Here is an 18,893-nt window from a genome sequence, read left to right as displayed (position 1 = left end):
CGGCAAGGGAGATTTAGGTTAGATACTAGGAAAAATTTCTTTACTGAAAGGGTTGTCAGACATTGGAATACGCTGCCCAGGGAAGTGGTTGAGTCACCATCCCTGTATGTGTTCAAAAAGCGTGTAGACGGGGTACTCCATAACATGGTTTAGTGGGCATGGATGATGGTTCGACTCGATGATCTTGAAGGTCCTTTTCAACTTAAATAATTCTATGATTCTATGCTTTTTGAACTCTGACAGGCTTGGTGCTGTGACCTGTTTCATGGGGACCCTGTTCCAGTGACCAACACCCTCTCAATGACATTTTCCTAATGTCCAGCCTGAACTTTTCCTGATGCAGCTTCATTCCATTTCCTCATGTCACCTCAAGAATTAAACAAGTGTTTCTGCATTAAATGAATAGAATCTGTTTTATCTTTTTAACCCCTCTGGAATATTGCAAATACATTTATTGGGCAATCTATTGTAAGGTTGAATATGCCTTAAAGATGTCTTTTTTGGTCTGATCTATTAAAATTCTTTATTAACGTTCTATGCTTGAACAAAAATTCAGGTTTTTTACTTTGACATCATAGTACATTTTGTTGTCCTTAAAAGTGAGAACAAAGAACACTTAACTAGGTTTGCCAACTCAACTTTAGGTTAAGTGCATACTAAGTTACTTATAAAACATTTTATAAGATTAATTACAAAAATTTAAGGGTTGGAATACTTTGAGATTTTTCATATTTTTATTGTAATATTTAGTACATGGAGTTTCATTCATCCTCCACTGGAGTATTATTATACCTATAGTATAATAGTTTTTCCAGCAGTTGTAGATGAATGATGGAATAGGCAAACAAATATAATGGACCCATGATGCATTTGCAGCTAGTAGTCTTTCTTGTCTTTATTTTTCAAGTATAATCTAGCACAAAGCTTTTTACTTGATTTACAGGTAATTGTAACAGATCATTTTTAGCAGTTTAAGTTCCTGTCCACTATCCTGTGAAGATTTTAATTGCATCTGTACCTTTGAGCTGAAGATATTGCCAGTTTATTGAAAAGATAATACAGTATCTGTATTCATTTAGCCCATGCTTCCCTGATTATCCTGAAACTAAGTGTGAACGACGGTGTTAGTTTCTCTTGAGACGCTCATTGTTCTAACAGGTTGGTATTGAGACTAGAAAATTCAGTCCACATACATTGTGGAACAGCTATAGGTGTAAAACAACACCAAATTTGTTACTGTTGAACTACATGTAGTACCTTGGTCAAGATTCTGAATCATGCTATGTGCCCTTATAAAGAGACAGTGGAGGCTGAAAGCAAAGGCTTTCCTAAATGTACTAGTATTAATTTATTTGAAACCATGATTTTGGGGTGTAACAAGCAGTAATAATGTGGATATGATTTGTTTAGCAAATTGTACGACTCCTATGAAGAAAAATTTTACATCAGTAACATTTTTTTTATAACAAAATTTTGTCATTTAGTCATAGACCATGGATGTGGTCAGGCATTTCTTCAGCCTTATGAATAGAGGTGTCTGAATTAATCCTATGTTTCCCATGTAGTTTGAGAACATGCAATTCTGTGCACTTTGCGTTGTTTATGTTTGAGCCAAAGTCTCAAAGGGCAAGTAATCTGAAAAGTTTCAGCATTAGGGTGGGAAGTTCCTCTGTATGTTTTTGTGTATGTATCCGTTTACCTGGAGGACTGTATAACCACAAAAAAATCTGCTAATCTGGGAATGCTACTTCCCATAAATATAATGGGTGTCTTGATTTAAATGTTTATTATTTTGTGTATGTGCTTTGTTTTGGTTTTTTTTGGTTTTTTCCCTTGGATGTCGTTCTTTCTCAGAAAGAAATTGGAAAGCAAAAGTATTGACGCTTTTCTTTATTTCCCTGCTGCACATCTGAGAACGTGGCTTGCTTATACAATAGCCTTAATGGAAACTACTTGTGCTAGAGTAGTTCTGGTAATGACACTGAATTGGTCTTTGGAAATAGTAATGTTGACCACTAACTCCAGGTTAATATCTGGTACCTCCAGCTGTTCTTTTCCTGCTTTGTTTATTTCTTGATTGAATGATTGACTTCATAGTCTAGCTTTTGCATTTATTATTTTATGAACTTTGGGAAACAGCGTGTTAATCCAGTATAGAAAGGCAGAGACGGTCTGGGTTCTAGGTTTCTTAAGAAACTGGCAGCTTTTAGGTCTCCATAACCTCTGTTGAGGACCTGATAGTTGCTGCAAGCATGCAGTTGAGGAGATTTGTATGATAATGTCTCCTAAACAGCACAGCTGATGAAGTGTGCAGTACTGAATTGTTGTGTGAGCAGTACAGCTTTTATTCTTCTTTTTACCTCTTGTTTTCATTGGTATAATGCACTGTGAAATCTGATGTGAAACCTGAGAGCATACCAGAAAAGGATAACTAGCTGCAGAAGGAATAAATACAGTCAGATATGTGAAATTCTCCCAAGGGAGAGAAAAGAAGCAGATGCATTCTGATGAATTAGTGAAAATTAGGCTTTTTAAATTTCCCAGCCAGTGCTGGTGGCTGTAGCTGAGCCTTTCAGGCTCTGCTGGCTGCGAACAATGGAGATGCAGATCTTTTTTTCTTCTTTTTTTTCCCTTTTTTAAAAAATGATAAACATAAGATGTTCGGGACTTGTGATAATCATGGCCCCTCCTACTGTGCCAGTTGAAACCACTCCCTAGATAACCAAAACATCACTCCCCATGATTCTGAAAGTATTTTACATTTCAATACAAGCTTCTGTGCACCGAACCACATTTCTTACAGACAGTACATTTGGGGAAAAAAAAACCAACATTTTTTAGGAGACAAATAAGGAGGACTCAAACAGCACGTCATTTTCAGAGCTCAGAAGCACTGTAAAATTGAGCTTGAAGCACTAATCTGCTTTAATTGAAAATATTGGAATATATAATCTACTAATTGTTTTAGTACTGATTTCTGTTTTCCACTTCAGAATCCAATACATATAGCATTTAAATTGCTGTTGAAAATATTTTGGATTATATATTTATAAATGTAAAGCTTATTAAGGTAGAATTATATCACAGAGTTCAGCTCTGATCTTTGGGTAGCTTGTTGTAGCATTGAGCAAATTTTAGCACAGGACTCATCGTACTCATCGTACATGTGTTCAGTTTCTGTATTTTTTTTATTTCAACTGTGCCTTCTGTCATGGCTTGGATGACTTATATTTCCCACTGGTTTGATGAAGATGATTGGTATGAAGGACAACAACGAGTAAGAATTGTTTAAATTAATATTTTCTCTTCTACTTCCTCTGTTTTTTTCTTCTTTAAGCTGCTGTTTGTTATATTACTAGTACTAAAAGTACTATTCCCATAGTGGTACTAAGAAGGGCTTTTTAGTGGTTTTAATGAGGTCTTGAATCATAGATAAGCACATCTAAAATGAGTTTTTTGAAAATTAATGTTACTAGCTGTATAAAAGACATTGGAAGTTTGGTGGCCACCTACTTGTGTTTTTTAGGTTGCATAATTTAATAAGTAGTAATTCTTTAATATGTAATGAGATAGAAATCAAACATTTATTTTTATTGTATTAGGAGGAATTAATACACTGTGCATGGAATAAACTAAAATAATTATAAGCAGTAATTGAGTAAAAATTATTTGGGAGATATTAAATTCACCTAGGGTCATTTCCAAGTTGTACCTTGGATATCTGTATATTTTTATTAACATTTTTCCAATGAGGAGGAGTTGTTACTATAGCAACATTTGTAGGGGATCTTTTTTTTTTTTTAACATTTATTAACTGCATGCCTTCGGCAAGCTTGATCTACTGCTGCTTTCATAGATTTATGGTGGGAACTGAATATAAGTCGCTTTTCTTTCACTGTATCAAGCTCCTTTATGTAACCATATATTTCTATAATTTCTGTTTCTTGTTTTAAGAGTATATTCTCAGCTAATGAATCAGAATGCAGGAGATGCTACTGAAACATAAGGGCCAGCAGCTGCTTTATATTATTGTGTATTATTTGGTAATTCCAGTTATATGCTCCCAAGTATTAAAAACTAGCAAATTTTAATACTTTTCCACTGTTCTTATTTTACACGTCACTCGTGATATGAATGTTTCAGATGTGGAGTTATCTTCTAATAGCTGCTCATCGGGGATTCAGGTGTGAGATGTGTCAAGAGGTAACTTTATCTGAAATCAGAAGTGTCTTGGCAATTTGCCAGCAGAAAAGCAATCTTCTGTTGATTGTTGTAGCTCTGGGTTGGAAGATGAGAAAAAATACTTATGGAGGCTCTTAGATGCTTTATACAGAGATCAGACATGGTCGTATGTATTTCTTTGTAATACATACACTATCTGAAAACTAGATTTCTGGTACCATATGACTAACCACTACTCTATAGATGATGGGTTTGTTACTACTGCTAATGATGTCTCAGGCTGATTAGGTATGTAGTTCAACATTGCTGGTGATGTATTGTTAGAAATACCAGCGTTTCTACATGCTCTGTTTCAAACCCTAGTATTGCTCTTTAGATTATCGTGTTAAAGTTGCACAGTAAAGGATATTCTAGTTTGACTGTCTTGACTACACTACTTGTACAGTTTTAAAATACTCCTTGGTAAGACTTACCCCAAATTATGATTTTTTTTTTTAATGTTAAATTTTTGTAAAATACAGTCTTAGGCTGTGATTTCAAATCCAATTTTTTTCTAAACTTGAGCAAAAGGTCTACAACTTCTTTCCTTGTGAAGCCAGAGATACTGTGGTTAAATCAATTCTAATAGTAATTTGGCTCCGAGTTTATTGTGGAGGTTTAAAATGTCTGTGAACACTAGTAGATTACTTGTTTGTTTAGAATGATCTTTTAAATAATAGTGTTCTCTTCCTAGTCAGTGTTTGGATTACTGAATGCAGTCATTTTAAACGCTTGCTAGGTTATCATAAGTTAGGATATGTCTTCTGCAAATCCTGGTTGCAAGATGGTGGAAGAAGGTGGTTTCCGCTGTTTTTTGCAGACACACAGAGATTCCTTGGTAGGTTTGAAGACCTTCATGTTTTTAACAAGATAAATTCATTGTCCATTATCTGGTGCTTCAAACTGGTCCTATTGGATAGGGTAATGAATTTGAAACTCTATGGTTCACATTACATTTTCATCTCCAATGGATTTTCCCACAAAGATGGGTAAATATACCCGATGTCTTTAAGGAGATATCACTTTTATATCACTAAAGAAGATCTTTAATTATTACATTATCATTCATAAACTAACAAAAATGCTGGTACCTGGGCACAATAGTCTGGATGAGATATAACAGTTTTATGTGTCAAACATACAGGATGACAGCAAGCTTTCCACATAAGAAAACACACAAACTTAATTGGAAGATAGTGACAATAGAATGAACAGAAGCAGAGGACACTAACACTTTACTACATATAGCTGTTCAGAAGCTAGGGGTTTGTATACACAGAAGCGTATTGATTAACACAAAGCTACTATAAATTCACTTTTGCGTGCATGCCATATTGCATATGTACTCATTTGGACAGGTCATACACCATATGGACCACAATTGCTAACAATATAAGCATATGTTATTGGTTGTGCTTGATGGTTATAAATTTATGAATATTTATAACATGCAAGCACACCTCTTGATAATTAAAGGATGCTAAGTGATGGATTTAAAGAGCTATTATTATTCTGTAAATATCATTGTAGTACAATCAGGAAATACAACGGGCAATGAAATACACTGAGCAGCTGAAGCAGAGAAAAAGGAGTTAGGTTAAAATTAAAATGGTGCCTATTAAAGAGCTGCAGTTGCCAGGCTACTGACACTGCCGTTTTGTGTGTGTGGTGCGACACAATGCTCAGTCTTTTCTCCTGCATCCTTTAGTAACTGCATTATTCTGTGAACATCAAGGTTTAGTTCCTTCATCTGTCAAGTAAAGTGATTTATTTCATTCTACAACCAGAGCAAGATTTTGCTTTTTGGGGATCAGCAAGGTATCGGAATGAGCATGGAAATTCTTAAGTGGTTTGCAAAAAATGATACCTATGCTAAGGTAGGGATTATTAGGCATTTATCTTTAAGTTATTGGTATATAGCCATGTCTACGTATCTAATCAATTCAGTTGTTATTTTTAAATAATATTAACTCTATGGTATACAAAATTTCAGTTTTATGTGGTGGGGTTTTTTTCCTATATTTAGCAACAAAGGAGGACTTAGAATGTTGCTGCTCATGCCAATTGAAAAGAGAGGTTTTTGTTGTCCTCCCTCTTCCCTTCATCTCCTTGGAAACTGTGGGCATCTTTTGATACCTTTCCCAGTGTGGTATAGGTTTTTTACATGCACTTTTTTTTTCAATATATACTTAAGAGTCCAATATTATTACTTTTACATTCCTTATTTTGAAATAAAATGCTTTTTCAACAAAGTATGAAAAATCTCCATTGTATAAAAATGCAACATGTGAAATCATACATATATATATATTTATTCAATTATACTGCATTTCTAGCTTTTCTGCCATTTTACTCAGGCTGTTCTGATGAATGCTGTTTTCTCCCTTGTACTCTAAGAATGTTCAACAGAAATCTATAATGTCTGAAAAGATCTGCAGAAAACTGCTTTAATGCATGATACTTACAAGAGAATAACAGTATGCCATACAATTGTAATTTCTTCTTCTAGATACTATTGTACTGAATTTCAAAGCAAATGTTTCTTCTTAATTACAGTATTTTTTGTAAAACTACATATTACAAGGAGTAGGAAATATTAACAAGTTTAAAACAGCAAATATTAGTAAATAAAGTGCAAATTTTTTTCTGTAATACAGCTCAGAATATTTTACATATGTAATTTTTTTACATATACTTAAATAGGAAAAATCTATATGAAGAATCAAAGTTTAATAATGGTTCTTATCCACGACAATTATTTACTCTGAAATAATGATATATCACAAAGCAGCATTTTTCATCTAAATGTTGATCTTATTTAGGAGACATTTTCATTTGAATATCAGACTTTAAGAAAAATAGTACATTATCAAAAAATGATTGTTTTAAATTAAATTTGTGAATGAGGCTTCTGTTGGTGAATTTCTTCAAAAAACATTAAAGTTACCTTTTATCTTTAATGTAAATGTAGAACAAAGAGAAGACGAATGTATTCTATTTCAAATGCAGTACACAATATGACATATCCAGTAATGCTTACAGACATACGTATAGAACTAGGCTGAAATACTTTTATAGCCATTTGGTGACAGTGATTTTTGGTCATAATTAATCTAGCCTGAATTCTGATCAGTGACATATGCATTTGGAAACCATTAAAATACCCTAAACTATGCAGGTGTCCTGATGACATAAAAGCTTCTTCATTGTTAATCGGCTGCATGGAAAACATGGAAATAGTAGTGCTAGTAGTGGAACTGTCTCCAAATCCAAAGAGCTAGTCTGTTCTGTGTGATCATGGTAATTCTAAAGCCAGCGTAGAGGACCTTTTTCTTTTTGTTCTAGATTTCAGCACTTAGGCTTGGAACCCTCCTTGTTCTCAACCACTTAAAGTAGTATTTTCCTATAGACTAGGTTTCACGTAGTCAGGAGTAACTTCTCTCTCTCATATCAAGGCAAAAAGGAAGATCTACTGAATAAATTAAGAGGATTTTTTTTAATACAGATTACTGCAGAATCCTACAAGACAAATCTGTTGTTACTCTGAAAGAAACATTTCTGCAATTCTGTTTTAGCATCTGTAAGATCTTAATTTTACCTATAATCAAACCACAAGTTGAACAAGAATTAAGATAATATTTTCTTACAGATTAAACTTCTTCAAATCAGGAACCTCTTAGCTCCCATATGAGAAGGCAAAAAAGAACATCTGTGGAAAATGAAACAAATCTGTTATTACTATGAAATAAATATTTGTGCACTCTTAGTGTCTAAAGAGATGTTAACTTTTGGTCAGTCTTACATGTGGTAAACCTATGATAATCCAATATTAGACATGTAATTCTCTTCTACTTCACCATGGCTTTTTTAATGTTCCTTATTAGTTTGCTGACACACCTAGTGTTTTAACCATCATTCTCCCTGGAATCAAGAGTGGAAACTGAGAGTTCTGGTTCCAGGTGTTATTCTGCATTTTAGTAAATTGTTATGTAATCAACTGGGTGACTTTAATTTCAGAAAAAGTTGTTGTTAATGGTGCCAGGTTTTTTTTATTGTGACTGGAAAAAGTCTGTGTTGCAGTTCTGAATGCCCCAAATCCAAATATTTCTGAATATATGTGATTGATACTTCAATTGCACAGAAGGGACCTGTGGAATTTGTAATGTGACTAAACGGTAAATGAACACTAAATGGCAAAATCGGAAATTTGGAGTCTATTTTTTGTCACTTTGTAGTTATGATGATGATTCTTTAAATAAAAAGATAAATTTCTTTCTGTGGGACTCATGTCACTTATGACGTGAGATGAATTGCAAATGAACTGCAAGGTGATACAATTTATAGAATGTTCTGTCTAGAATCTCTGATTTATTTGCTACAGAAGTCAGAAGAATTAATATTGTTGGCAGAGACAGAAAGAAAGTCTAATAGCCAAAGCAGAGCTGTATCTTGTAACTTTTTTTTCTGTATATTTCTGTTCTGTTGTTGTGCAGTCTCCTTTACAAAAATTTTCAAAGGTTAAACATGGGTGTTTAATTTTCTTCAGGCATTTAGAACTCAGTCAGAACCTTTAAGCACTATAACTACAGTCAGTGATATCTTTGAGATGATCAGTCAAATTCAATTTTAGCCTGATCTTCTGCTAAAGAAGCACCCAAAAGAAGTGTCTCATTCCGTGCCTCCCCCACCCCACCCCCCTTCCAAAGTGAAAGAGACAGAGACTTATAATCTTATGGAGGTTGCTTCTTATATTTATTCATTACTATTTATGTGCCAAGTAGATACCCCAAGCATATAAGAAGAATGGAAGATAAAATTGATCATTCAACTTCATTTTCATCCTTTGTATATATGTATTAAACTGAAATTTCGTTAACATTTATATAAGCTTTTTGTCAATACTGACTGATAGCTTCCCTTGGGTACTATAGGTCACTATTACCATACCTGTACAAATTTTTTTCTATATGCACCTTAATGCTATTGTAATTCAGAAAAATATTTCTTCCTCTGTACAGTTGATGTCAAGTAGGTGAAGAGTGATCTGCAGACAACACTATCTTTCTTAAAGCTGTTACACAGCAATGCATTGCGTAAACAACCCTTGCACTTAATCAACAGTTGCTCCCTCAAAATACTTGATTACGTTTTGAAGTCTCCTTATTTCTTAATTCCCTTTCCTTTGTGGGCCTTGAAAATGTACCTAACACTTGGTAAATTGAACGTAACTTTCCTTGTCTTTAAAGATTGTAGTCTCAGCTCTTTAACCTAGAGATCCCATCTTCCACACTCTATGTAATGTTTTCCCACATAATGTCCCTCAGTCCATTAATCTGTCTATAGTATAAATGTGTCCGTAAATGAGACATTTTATAACATAGTTGGAGGAGTAAATTTTTGTGTCTGGACCTTACCTTAGCCCATGCTGAAGCACTCAGTGGTATGGTGAAACTCAGCAGGATTGTCCTTCACCAATCTGCCCATGAAGATTCTTTGCTGTAGGAGCTCTCACTGACACAACTACAATTGTTTTCCTGTATTAGGATTCTGCTGCTAGCCCAGCTGAAGTCATACGTATTAAAACGTTTTGGCTATGGGCTATCTAAATATCCTGTGTTTGGGTAGTACTTTCAGTCATGCTCACACAGCCTTGTTTGGATTGATTTAACTTCCGTGCAGAAGTGGTGGGTCCTTTTTGCAGCTATTTGAACCTTGTTCTGCTATTTGGATCACCACACCATTGCAGGCTGTCATCTACCTAGCCATCCTTGTCAACCTCAGTTGCAGTTGTTTGGCTGCTGGAGGCTTCTAAAGCCACAATTATTTCTGCAGGTTGATGGAGTGGGCATTGCATCAGTTGACAGTTGGCTTGAACCTGAGACGTTTGTATCACATGAAGACTGGTTTCTAAGTGAATTCAGAGATTCTGTAAAAAATGATGGCCTTCCCTACTTGTCTGCTGTAAATTAAATGCAACAAGTCTCATTTTGAACGTTTTCTTAAATCACAGAACAGTTGAGGTTGGAAGGGACCTCTGGAGGTCATCTTGTACAACCCACCCAGGAGTTAAGTTTTAACAATATCTTTGCAAATGTGTGCACTCTTGGTCGTAGTAGAGTATGTAAACGGGTCAGAAAAATGGCCAGGCTCATGTGCTCTAAGTAACATTTTGACATTATTATGAATCAAATGTGGGCCAGGTCTGGCCTAGCAAAGCATTTCTTGTGTTCTCATGTTGAAGTCCAGTTGTTGCCTCATTCTGAGCAGAGCTGGTAGTTTTAAGACTTGTTTTGGACAGTAAAGGCATAGCCTGCTATACACTAATACAGAATGTTAGACTAAGCTTTGCTTTTTATTTACCACAGTTTACTTCAACTTTTTTTGTTAAACAGTAATTATTAAGAAAATCTAGAAAGCTTCTATAAAAAGGATGATGATAACAAGTAATGCATAGTTTTTCTATGCAAGTGGTTTGAAGACCTTTTTAGACATGTTGCTTAACTTTAAAACAAAAGTATTAGCATATGGTTTATTTTGTCCAGCTGTCTTTGTGGGGGATGAAGGGAAGAAGAGAGCAGAGAGGGTATTACACTGTAATATAGAAAGTGTTGAACCAGACTGCAGAAGAAAATGAAAGTGATGAAGAACAGCTTCAGCTAGTACAAATCAATAACTACTCAAGTTTTCATGTGCTGTCCCCCAACTTTTTTTCTCCCAAATGGATTCCTGTGAATGGTATTAAAATCCCTTTCTTGTGTAGCACTGAAGCCTCTGAGCATCTGCTTGGCTTTATTTTGGATACATTCTTCTGTACCTCATAAACACAAGATGTTGCTGTTAAAACATAAAGGCTAGCTATATTTTTAAGGTACATATGTATATGTTATTTATGGGAACAAAATTTGTAATTCTGTTCTTTAACATTCTGTTGTCTTGTTGTAGTCTAATGCATTTCTGTTTTAAAGGCAAAAATGTCACAGGTTAAACAAGTGGGACTTTTAGCTGCTGGATGTCAGCCATGGAACAAGGATGTATGTGCTGCTAGTGGGGACAGATTTGCCTACTGTGCTACCCTTGCTATTTATATTTATCAGGTAAGATTATTTTTATTTAACAGACTTGTTACACTTTTACATTGTTGTCTATCTCACTTTGAACCTTTTCAGTAAATGTTTCTACAATGTTTTTTGAAGTATGATTGCTGCTGAGAAGATGTCTATGTAAAGCTCAATCTTTCATTCAAGATACCCCTTCCAAATTATTTTTTTTCCTTGTTACAGCTAGTGCTAAAGATTGAGGTAAAATTCAAATATGAAGTTGTATGTGTCAAGAATTACTCTTAAAAGACAGGCTCTCAATCCAGCAGACACTTGAGCTGAATGAAGTGCAGTGATAGAAGAGCGAGTTCTCAAAGAGAAATGAAGCAATTCCACAGTTTCATTTGCAACTGTAGTGTAAAAGTAGTCTTATGAAGTAGTTTAATCAGTGGCCCGCCTGTCTTTGATTTGGAACAGGTTACTACTTTCTTAATTTCTGAACTGCTCAGCACCATGGTTTTCTGAAGTTCGCAGTTACTATACATTAACACCTAACAAAAAAAAATAATGCTGTGACATGTAGAATTTTCAGACTGAGAAATATGTCAGGACATTAAGGATGTGCTTATTTTAACTTCGTGAGTTATACCGCTAGTAGGATTAAAATAAAAAAAATTTACTGTGTCAGGTTTGGACATTATTTTTTTTTTTTAATTGTACTAAGTGATTTAAGAAATGAGAAGGATTTCAAATTCATTTTCATATTCTATCCTGTTTAACCCCTTGCTGATTACTAAATGATTGTTACCATGCCTATAAATAAAGTATTGTAGGATTGTGTTTGAGTGTAGTTATTAATGGAATATAATAGTTTATAAGTGACAAGAGGATAGACTATGTTAATACTGGTTGGGTTAATTGAATATCTGTCAACTTTTCTGTCCAAGTCAAATGCATGAGAACTTAATTTATTGAGATGTCAGTTACTGATGATTGTTCAATCCACTGTAAATTCATCTGTAAGCCTAGTATTGTTATATGAACTATTCTCCAACCTAATGGTATTTAAAGTGAGTTTACAAAATACTTATTTCTAAAATGAATTTTACTTTTTGTTTAGCTGGATCACCAATACAATGAATTCAAGCTCCGGGCAATTATGTCTGAGCATAAGAAGACAATCACAGCCATATCTTGGTGTCCCCACAATCCTGACATGTTTGCAAGTGCCAGTGCAGATAGTTTAGTGATTATTTGGAATGTGACTGAACAGAAAGTTGTGGCCAAACTGGACAATACAAAAGGTATTTCAGATGTGGAGATATATTTGATCCATACAGCTTTTTCATCCACAGGTATCAGAAATACTTGATAGAGAGTAAACTCTAAGCAGTTGGTAGGCCAGAGGTTTAATAATTGCATAACACAATATTCTTGTCAGATTTGTTGCAGTTCATTTTAGAAAATAATGGTAGTGTGTTTGAGTAAATTGCTCTGAACCATCTAGTAATTGGTAAAGACAGACATTGTTATTTTTTCTAAAGTACTTGACCAATTCAAGAATTTACTTTGCCATTGATTTCTTGTTGAGCAGGAAAAAAAAATTCTTTTTTTCTATCACTGTATAAAAGAATAAATAATTAAGTTTTAAACCTTGTGTGTTTTCATAACTTTATGAAAGTGAAAGCAAATAAAATGTAGCCTTCAACAGATTCAAGTATAAATTATCAGTGAATTTGAAAAACAGTTTTTGTTTAAATACCCTAATGCTTTTCTACCTGCATCTTTTCTCAGGACTTGAAACTGCCGATTTGGAGATTATAAAAGAAGTCTAGGAACGTAAAAGTCTCTCTGTCACTTTTCCCTCCCCAGTTCTGATTCATTCCCTTCAGTCAAAACCAGTACCTGTATTTCTGTTCTTGCAGTCAATCTCTGTCAGGTGTCCTTAACTCCTACATTTGCATTCTTGGAAAGAGGTGCAACCCAAGAACAGTCAGTATCTCAGGATCTTCTAGAACATTTCGGGACCCCCTGCTCTGCTCTTTCCAGAGCACATAGGATACCTCTGAAAATCTCATCTATCTAGCATATCCTGCAAAAGGAATAAGTAGGAAAAAAAACCACACTGATTTGATCTGTTCTAAAAGGAATATTGTATCAGTTTATGCATTAATATAAAAACTGATACTTATTTTTCAATACAATGCTTGTTTAAAAAACTACTTCAGCCAATGACTACATGTGAAAGAAGTGTTACTGTTATTTTAAACTTTTTAAAAGCTAATTTACTTTTAGGATAATATGTTTAAACCCCCTATTAATGCTGCCTTTACTCTCCTTGACGCTGCCATATTTAAGTGTCTAAATATAAATAGTTTTGAATTTTCAGCTTGAGGAATTTGTCTTACCATAATTTATTCTTTCAGACACACATTATTAAGTTATGAGGATAATGAAGGTTGGAGACATAAAGGTCAAAAGCCTTAAACTGGAATGGCTACAATTAGGTATTAGGCAACTGAATTAAAACTGTCATATATCCAGAGAGAAGCTGTCAAGAGTTCCCTTTGATTACAGAGCTACCTTTCCAATTTTATCACAAATATCTGCCTCTGTTGTATTTATCTCTGAATTAAATTTCATTGTCTTTTGCAAAAATAGACATTTTAAAGTTTTCAATATTTTACCAGCTTAGTAGCAAATAGCTTACAGTAAAACAATGGTGAATGGAATCGTGAATGAATGAAAGTATTGTTTACAGGATCAGGTTTATCGTCTTTCATAGGCGTGATTGTCTTTGGCACTAATGAATTATAGGTATCATAAAATACAGCCCATCAAAGTAATATCAAAATAATTCGGGAAATAATTCTACTTCCTGCCTATGGATATGTGTAGTTTACTTTTACACCACAAGATTTTCACGCAGTTATCTAAATTTCAGTCTAATCATTTTTATGTAGAATAATTATTTCTACAGCTTTTCAAGACAATTCCTGATACTGGGTCAAGCAGTAATACACTGAATTTCCTATCTTGGTTCTTATAAGGTTTACCTGTATGTTTCAGGAATTCCTGCGTCACTTAGCTGGTGCTGGAATGCAGGTGATGCAGTTGCATTTGTGTCCCACAGAGGTCCGTTGTACATTTGGACTATCTCAGGACCTGACAACGGGGTAACTGTACATAGAGAAGCACATAGTTTCTTGTCAGATATCAGTCTGTTTAGATGGCATCCAAAGAAAAAAGGAAAAGTAGTATTTGGACATACTGATGGAAGCCTATCTATTTTTCAGCCAGGTAAAAACTGATATGGTAAAATATTTATTTTTATATATATGTGTCTCTTGTCTCTTCATACGTGTGTAATTCTGCAATTTTTTCATTTAGGTTTTATAATGTATGTACATATATAAAACTTGTTCTTAGTTCAAAGTATTTCTACTCCTTCCATATCGCAAAAATGTTTTCTTAGATAAAGAGTGCAGAGCATTTTCTTTCTATCTTTGCCCTTTTGTGACCAAGATAACATTGCAGTTTCTGACAAGTACAATAAACTGGATTTTTTTAGGGAATGATAATGGCCCTGATCTTCTACTGAACTGTATTTTCCAGCAAGTTTGTTCTTCTGAACAGACTGACTTGAATATTTGGCTTAGTCTCTTAATTTGCTTGCATTTATTCTAGAGTCCTCTGCTTCATATTCCAGAGTCCTATGCACTTTTGTAGGTAGAATCTCATGGCTTCATATTATCTTCATGATTCTGTACTGTCAAAGACTATATGGGAAACATTTATCTCTTTGTCTGAAAGCCACCAAGAACATTTTTGCATATTTTATAAATAGTCCCGTACTCTGCTAATGAAGGTGTCTTGTTGATAAGCTCATTTGAAGCTAAAATTTAGCATGCTTTCATAAATAGTTTTCTACAAAGACAGATATCTGTATTAGGTGGGCTATTTCAAATTTTTTCTGGCTACTTCTTTTTCCTCCAGTAAAAACCAATTTTCAACTTTGTGAGAGAAATTGTTCTTTAAATAATGCATTAATTTTACATAGTATTATGCTCCAACAGCTATCCAAAATTTATTCTCCTTCTGTTCACTTTACTAAGTAGTCATTCAGGTTGTCACAGAGAATAGATTCCCTTGTTTCTGTAGTGCTGACTGAATTAGTATTGGCATTGGGAAAATAAATTCTATTTTAATATGATAACCTCTAAATATGTATCAAACTGAGACTTTTCATGAAGCTTGTTTAGATTGATTTGAATTTGAAAATAGAAATAATAGGAAAATGATTTAAAATGTCAAAATTGTGTTCTGCAAATGCAAACATAACATTGGCTAAAAAAACTAGCAGCAGTGGCAGTTTTGTATGTACCACAACTCAAGTTGCTGTAAAAATTTTTTATTGAAAATTATCCATTACTGCTGGGGAAAAACCTAATTGCATCAGCTTGAAGTTAAGTTTAGATTATTACAGAAATTTTGCCTGTCTCTATATTTAGGATAGTTTTCATTATTATTGTAATATTATACATATTCATTAAGATAATTTTAAAATAAAAACAAATTAAACATAAAATTTGTCTTCTGTTCTTAACATATACAAGATTCTTGGTTTCCAACAGAGAAAAACGAAGTTGAAAGTTTATACATAGTTGGGTGAAAATTTTTGTCAGGACTCTTTCACTGAAAATCCTGTATTTTAGTGCAGTTTACTTCTACTTAACAAATTCTTTAGAATTGAAAAGAAAAGTTGCACTTTGGCTTTTAAAATGAACTTTTCAGGTTTTTGTTTTAAACTCTTTAGAATTTCACTTTCTCAAAATTATTCAAGAGAAGTAGTACACTTTCTGTTGGATCATATTACATGTTTTCTAAACCTGAACACACTTCATTTAATGAAATAGATGTAAAAAACTTTTTATTCAAATAGGATTTTTATTTGATTTTACATAAAAAAAAAATTACTGATCTGCAGAGGTCTACTTAAAAATTAATTGTCAGAACTAGGTAGCAAATTTTACTCTGTGGGATAAATTAGTACAACAAATTCAGATGCGTTCAAGAACAACTATGAAATGAAATACCATAGAACTGCCATTCAAAGCCCAGACTTCCATGCAATAAGGAATTTAAATATTTTAATTCAAAGGGTTGTATTCTTGTAATTAAGACAATGACATTGGAGCAATCGTAATGACTCTGAAAGAACGCGGACAAGTATTAATTTTCTTTTAACTTGCATTCTTTACACTATTAGAAAGAGACAAAGAATTTGTTTAGATAAAAACTAGATGTGTTTAAGAATAGATCATGAAAATTTTAGTGAACAAATAAATTCATTAAAATATGTTTCAAAATTAGGTAATACTGAAAAATGGATTGTAACACTATAATAAAATATAAGTACTGTTACTGTGGTTACACTTTCATAAATTACTTTAATATGTATCTTAACATTCAGATATGATTCAAAAAGTAGGCTTACCCAAGTTATCTATTTTATCAACTGCTGCTTTCTAGTTTGCAATTTATAGTCAAAATTCATCTGACTTTTGTATTTGGTAGCTTTTAAAAAATAACAATACATAAAAGTAAGTGGTATTAATAGGATGAATATAGGCCCTCAAAAAAAAAAAAAAAAAAAAAAGGCGGGGGGAAGGGATACAAAAAATCAGTACTTTTCAATAAGGAATATAAAGCTGATTTTTTTGCTTTGAGATTGAAGTTCAGCCCTCACCTACCTCATGTCAGAATATGGAAAATGACTTGTTATTGTACAAGAACTTAGTTTGTTACCAAGTGGGGGGAAAAAAAATATCCTTTTCCTTAAAGTTTTCAGTCCTTTCTTAGGATATCCTACCAAACACAATCTTGAGAGAACCTGAACATCCACAAGTTCCTGTTAATTGCTTGAAAGTTCAGTGTGATTGACTCCTTGAAGGCTCTAGTCTTTAAGTGTGAGTCACTGCCACATAATTAGCAGACTACACAACTTTTTTTTTTTTTTTTCATTATTGTTATCTAGTTAGGTTTTTCTCTTGTGGCTGTATTTTCTTTTTATTAGCTCCAGACTATACATTAATGTAGCAGGACATTTAGTGTGAAGAAAAAATATGCAAGGATTTAAGTTTAGTACCCTGTTTTAAAAGAAATACAGTCCAGTCAGGTAGAGCCAAATGTTCTGTACTAGTTTACCTTTCATTTGTTCTCAAAATAAGCACAGTTTACTTAAATGACCCGTGACTCAGTTGCATGATTCTCAGCACTATTGTCTTCTTTTAATGGATAATAAAATTTAACAGTTAGGGTTTCCATGAGCTTTGCTTCCCGACTCTTGTGAAGCACAGGTAAAACTGAATAGCTCCTGGATACCCATTCTCTCCCACCAGTTTATTGTGCTTTCTTGGGTCTGAAGTGTTTGAACATGACTGGCTTTGAACAATTGAGGACTTTTTGCCTTTAGTTCTTGTAAAACCAATTGAAAAATGACAACTGAAAAATGAAAATTCTGCTTTGTTGTCAGTTCTAGGTTTTCATTTGAATGTTGATTTTCATTCACCAAAAAACCTGACCTGAAATGTAAGCAGGGGACATTGTTAAAGAAAGTGGGAATCCCAAAGTTTTTGGCAAATTTAAAGCAGTTATCTGATGATATTTCTGATGTTATCCTTGTTGTTATTCCTGATGCTTCAAAAGAGACAACTGTGCCTTTGCAGTTGTCTTATATAGAAACATAAATGGAATGCAGAAATCAGTTTATGCTATTAATTGTTGTGCAGTCTTAAATTATTTCCCACATTTCTGGTAATTTATTTATAAAGTTACCCTAGATATAATGTGCAGTAATAGCATTTTTCCCTAGAAAATCATAATGAGAGTTATTTTAATATTCGGAATGTTCCCTAGTGAACAAAAACTTTTAAGCATTTTTTTTTTTGGTATGTATTGGAATAGGATTTCTTCTACATGAATCATTAAGGAATATAGGTAGATCTTCGCATTTATCATAATATGACAAATTAATTATATTCTTCATTATCAAAATTGAAAACTAGATTAAAAACTGAATAATGGAAGATGTCAATTCCTTATTTGTAGAAAAGGGATACAAAATTAATTTGTTTTCTTAATACAAGATCACGACTTCAAAAATACAGTTCTATGTTGTCAATTATTCATTCGGACTGTACGCTATCTTACAAAACTAAGAGCCAGCTCTCAATAAAAACAAAAAGTGGGAAATAAGCAGTATGTTAAAAATTGCGGTTCTCGATAATACGGATGGATCATCAAGTGAAATATGTCTTCTGTTATGCAAATGTCAAATTAGATATTTAATGGCCTGTTCTGGCTTCAAAATCCATGAATGCTTCATAATTGCATACATAGTTTTGAGGAAGAAAAAAAATCTAAAGGCATTTGTTCATAAACACACTTTTGACTGCCACAATTTTTTTTCTAGTTCATACTGCCTTTATTTTGCCTGAATTTGCTGTGGTTCACAGGTTTACTTAAATGACTTGTATTTTAGGCTGTGCTGCAGGCCTTTACTCATGGAAATTGTTAAGACAATGTATATAATTTAACATACTTTTCTTTAGTGTAAAATTATGTTAGTAAACC

The 18,893-nt window shown here is 33.5% G+C and overlaps 1 protein-coding gene across 1 annotated transcript in view; it reads left to right on the top strand.

Annotated features, from left to right (window-relative positions):
- The first annotated feature begins 2,993 nt into the window (after window positions 1-2,993).
- The window catches only part of WDR17 (WD repeat domain 17), a 51,136-nt gene continuing 35,236 nt past the window's right edge, over window positions 2,994-18,893 (top strand). The window contains exons 1-4 of the mRNA XM_075028155.1: window positions 2,994-3,277; window positions 11,187-11,315; window positions 12,379-12,562; window positions 14,328-14,558. Coding sequence (XP_074884256.1) covers window positions 3,212-3,277; window positions 11,187-11,315; window positions 12,379-12,562; window positions 14,328-14,558 — 610 coding nt within the window. The 5' untranslated portion in view covers window positions 2,994-3,211. The remainder of the gene's footprint in view (window positions 3,278-11,186; window positions 11,316-12,378; window positions 12,563-14,327; window positions 14,559-18,893) is intronic.

This window comes from Buteo buteo, chromosome 1 (assembly GCF_964188355.1).
Source record: "Buteo buteo chromosome 1, bButBut1.hap1.1, whole genome shotgun sequence".
NCBI classification, from domain to species: Eukaryota; Metazoa; Chordata; class Aves; order Accipitriformes; family Accipitridae; genus Buteo; species Buteo buteo.
Note: the sequence above shows the minus strand (reverse complement) of the source record. Positions and strands in the feature narration are given on the sequence as shown.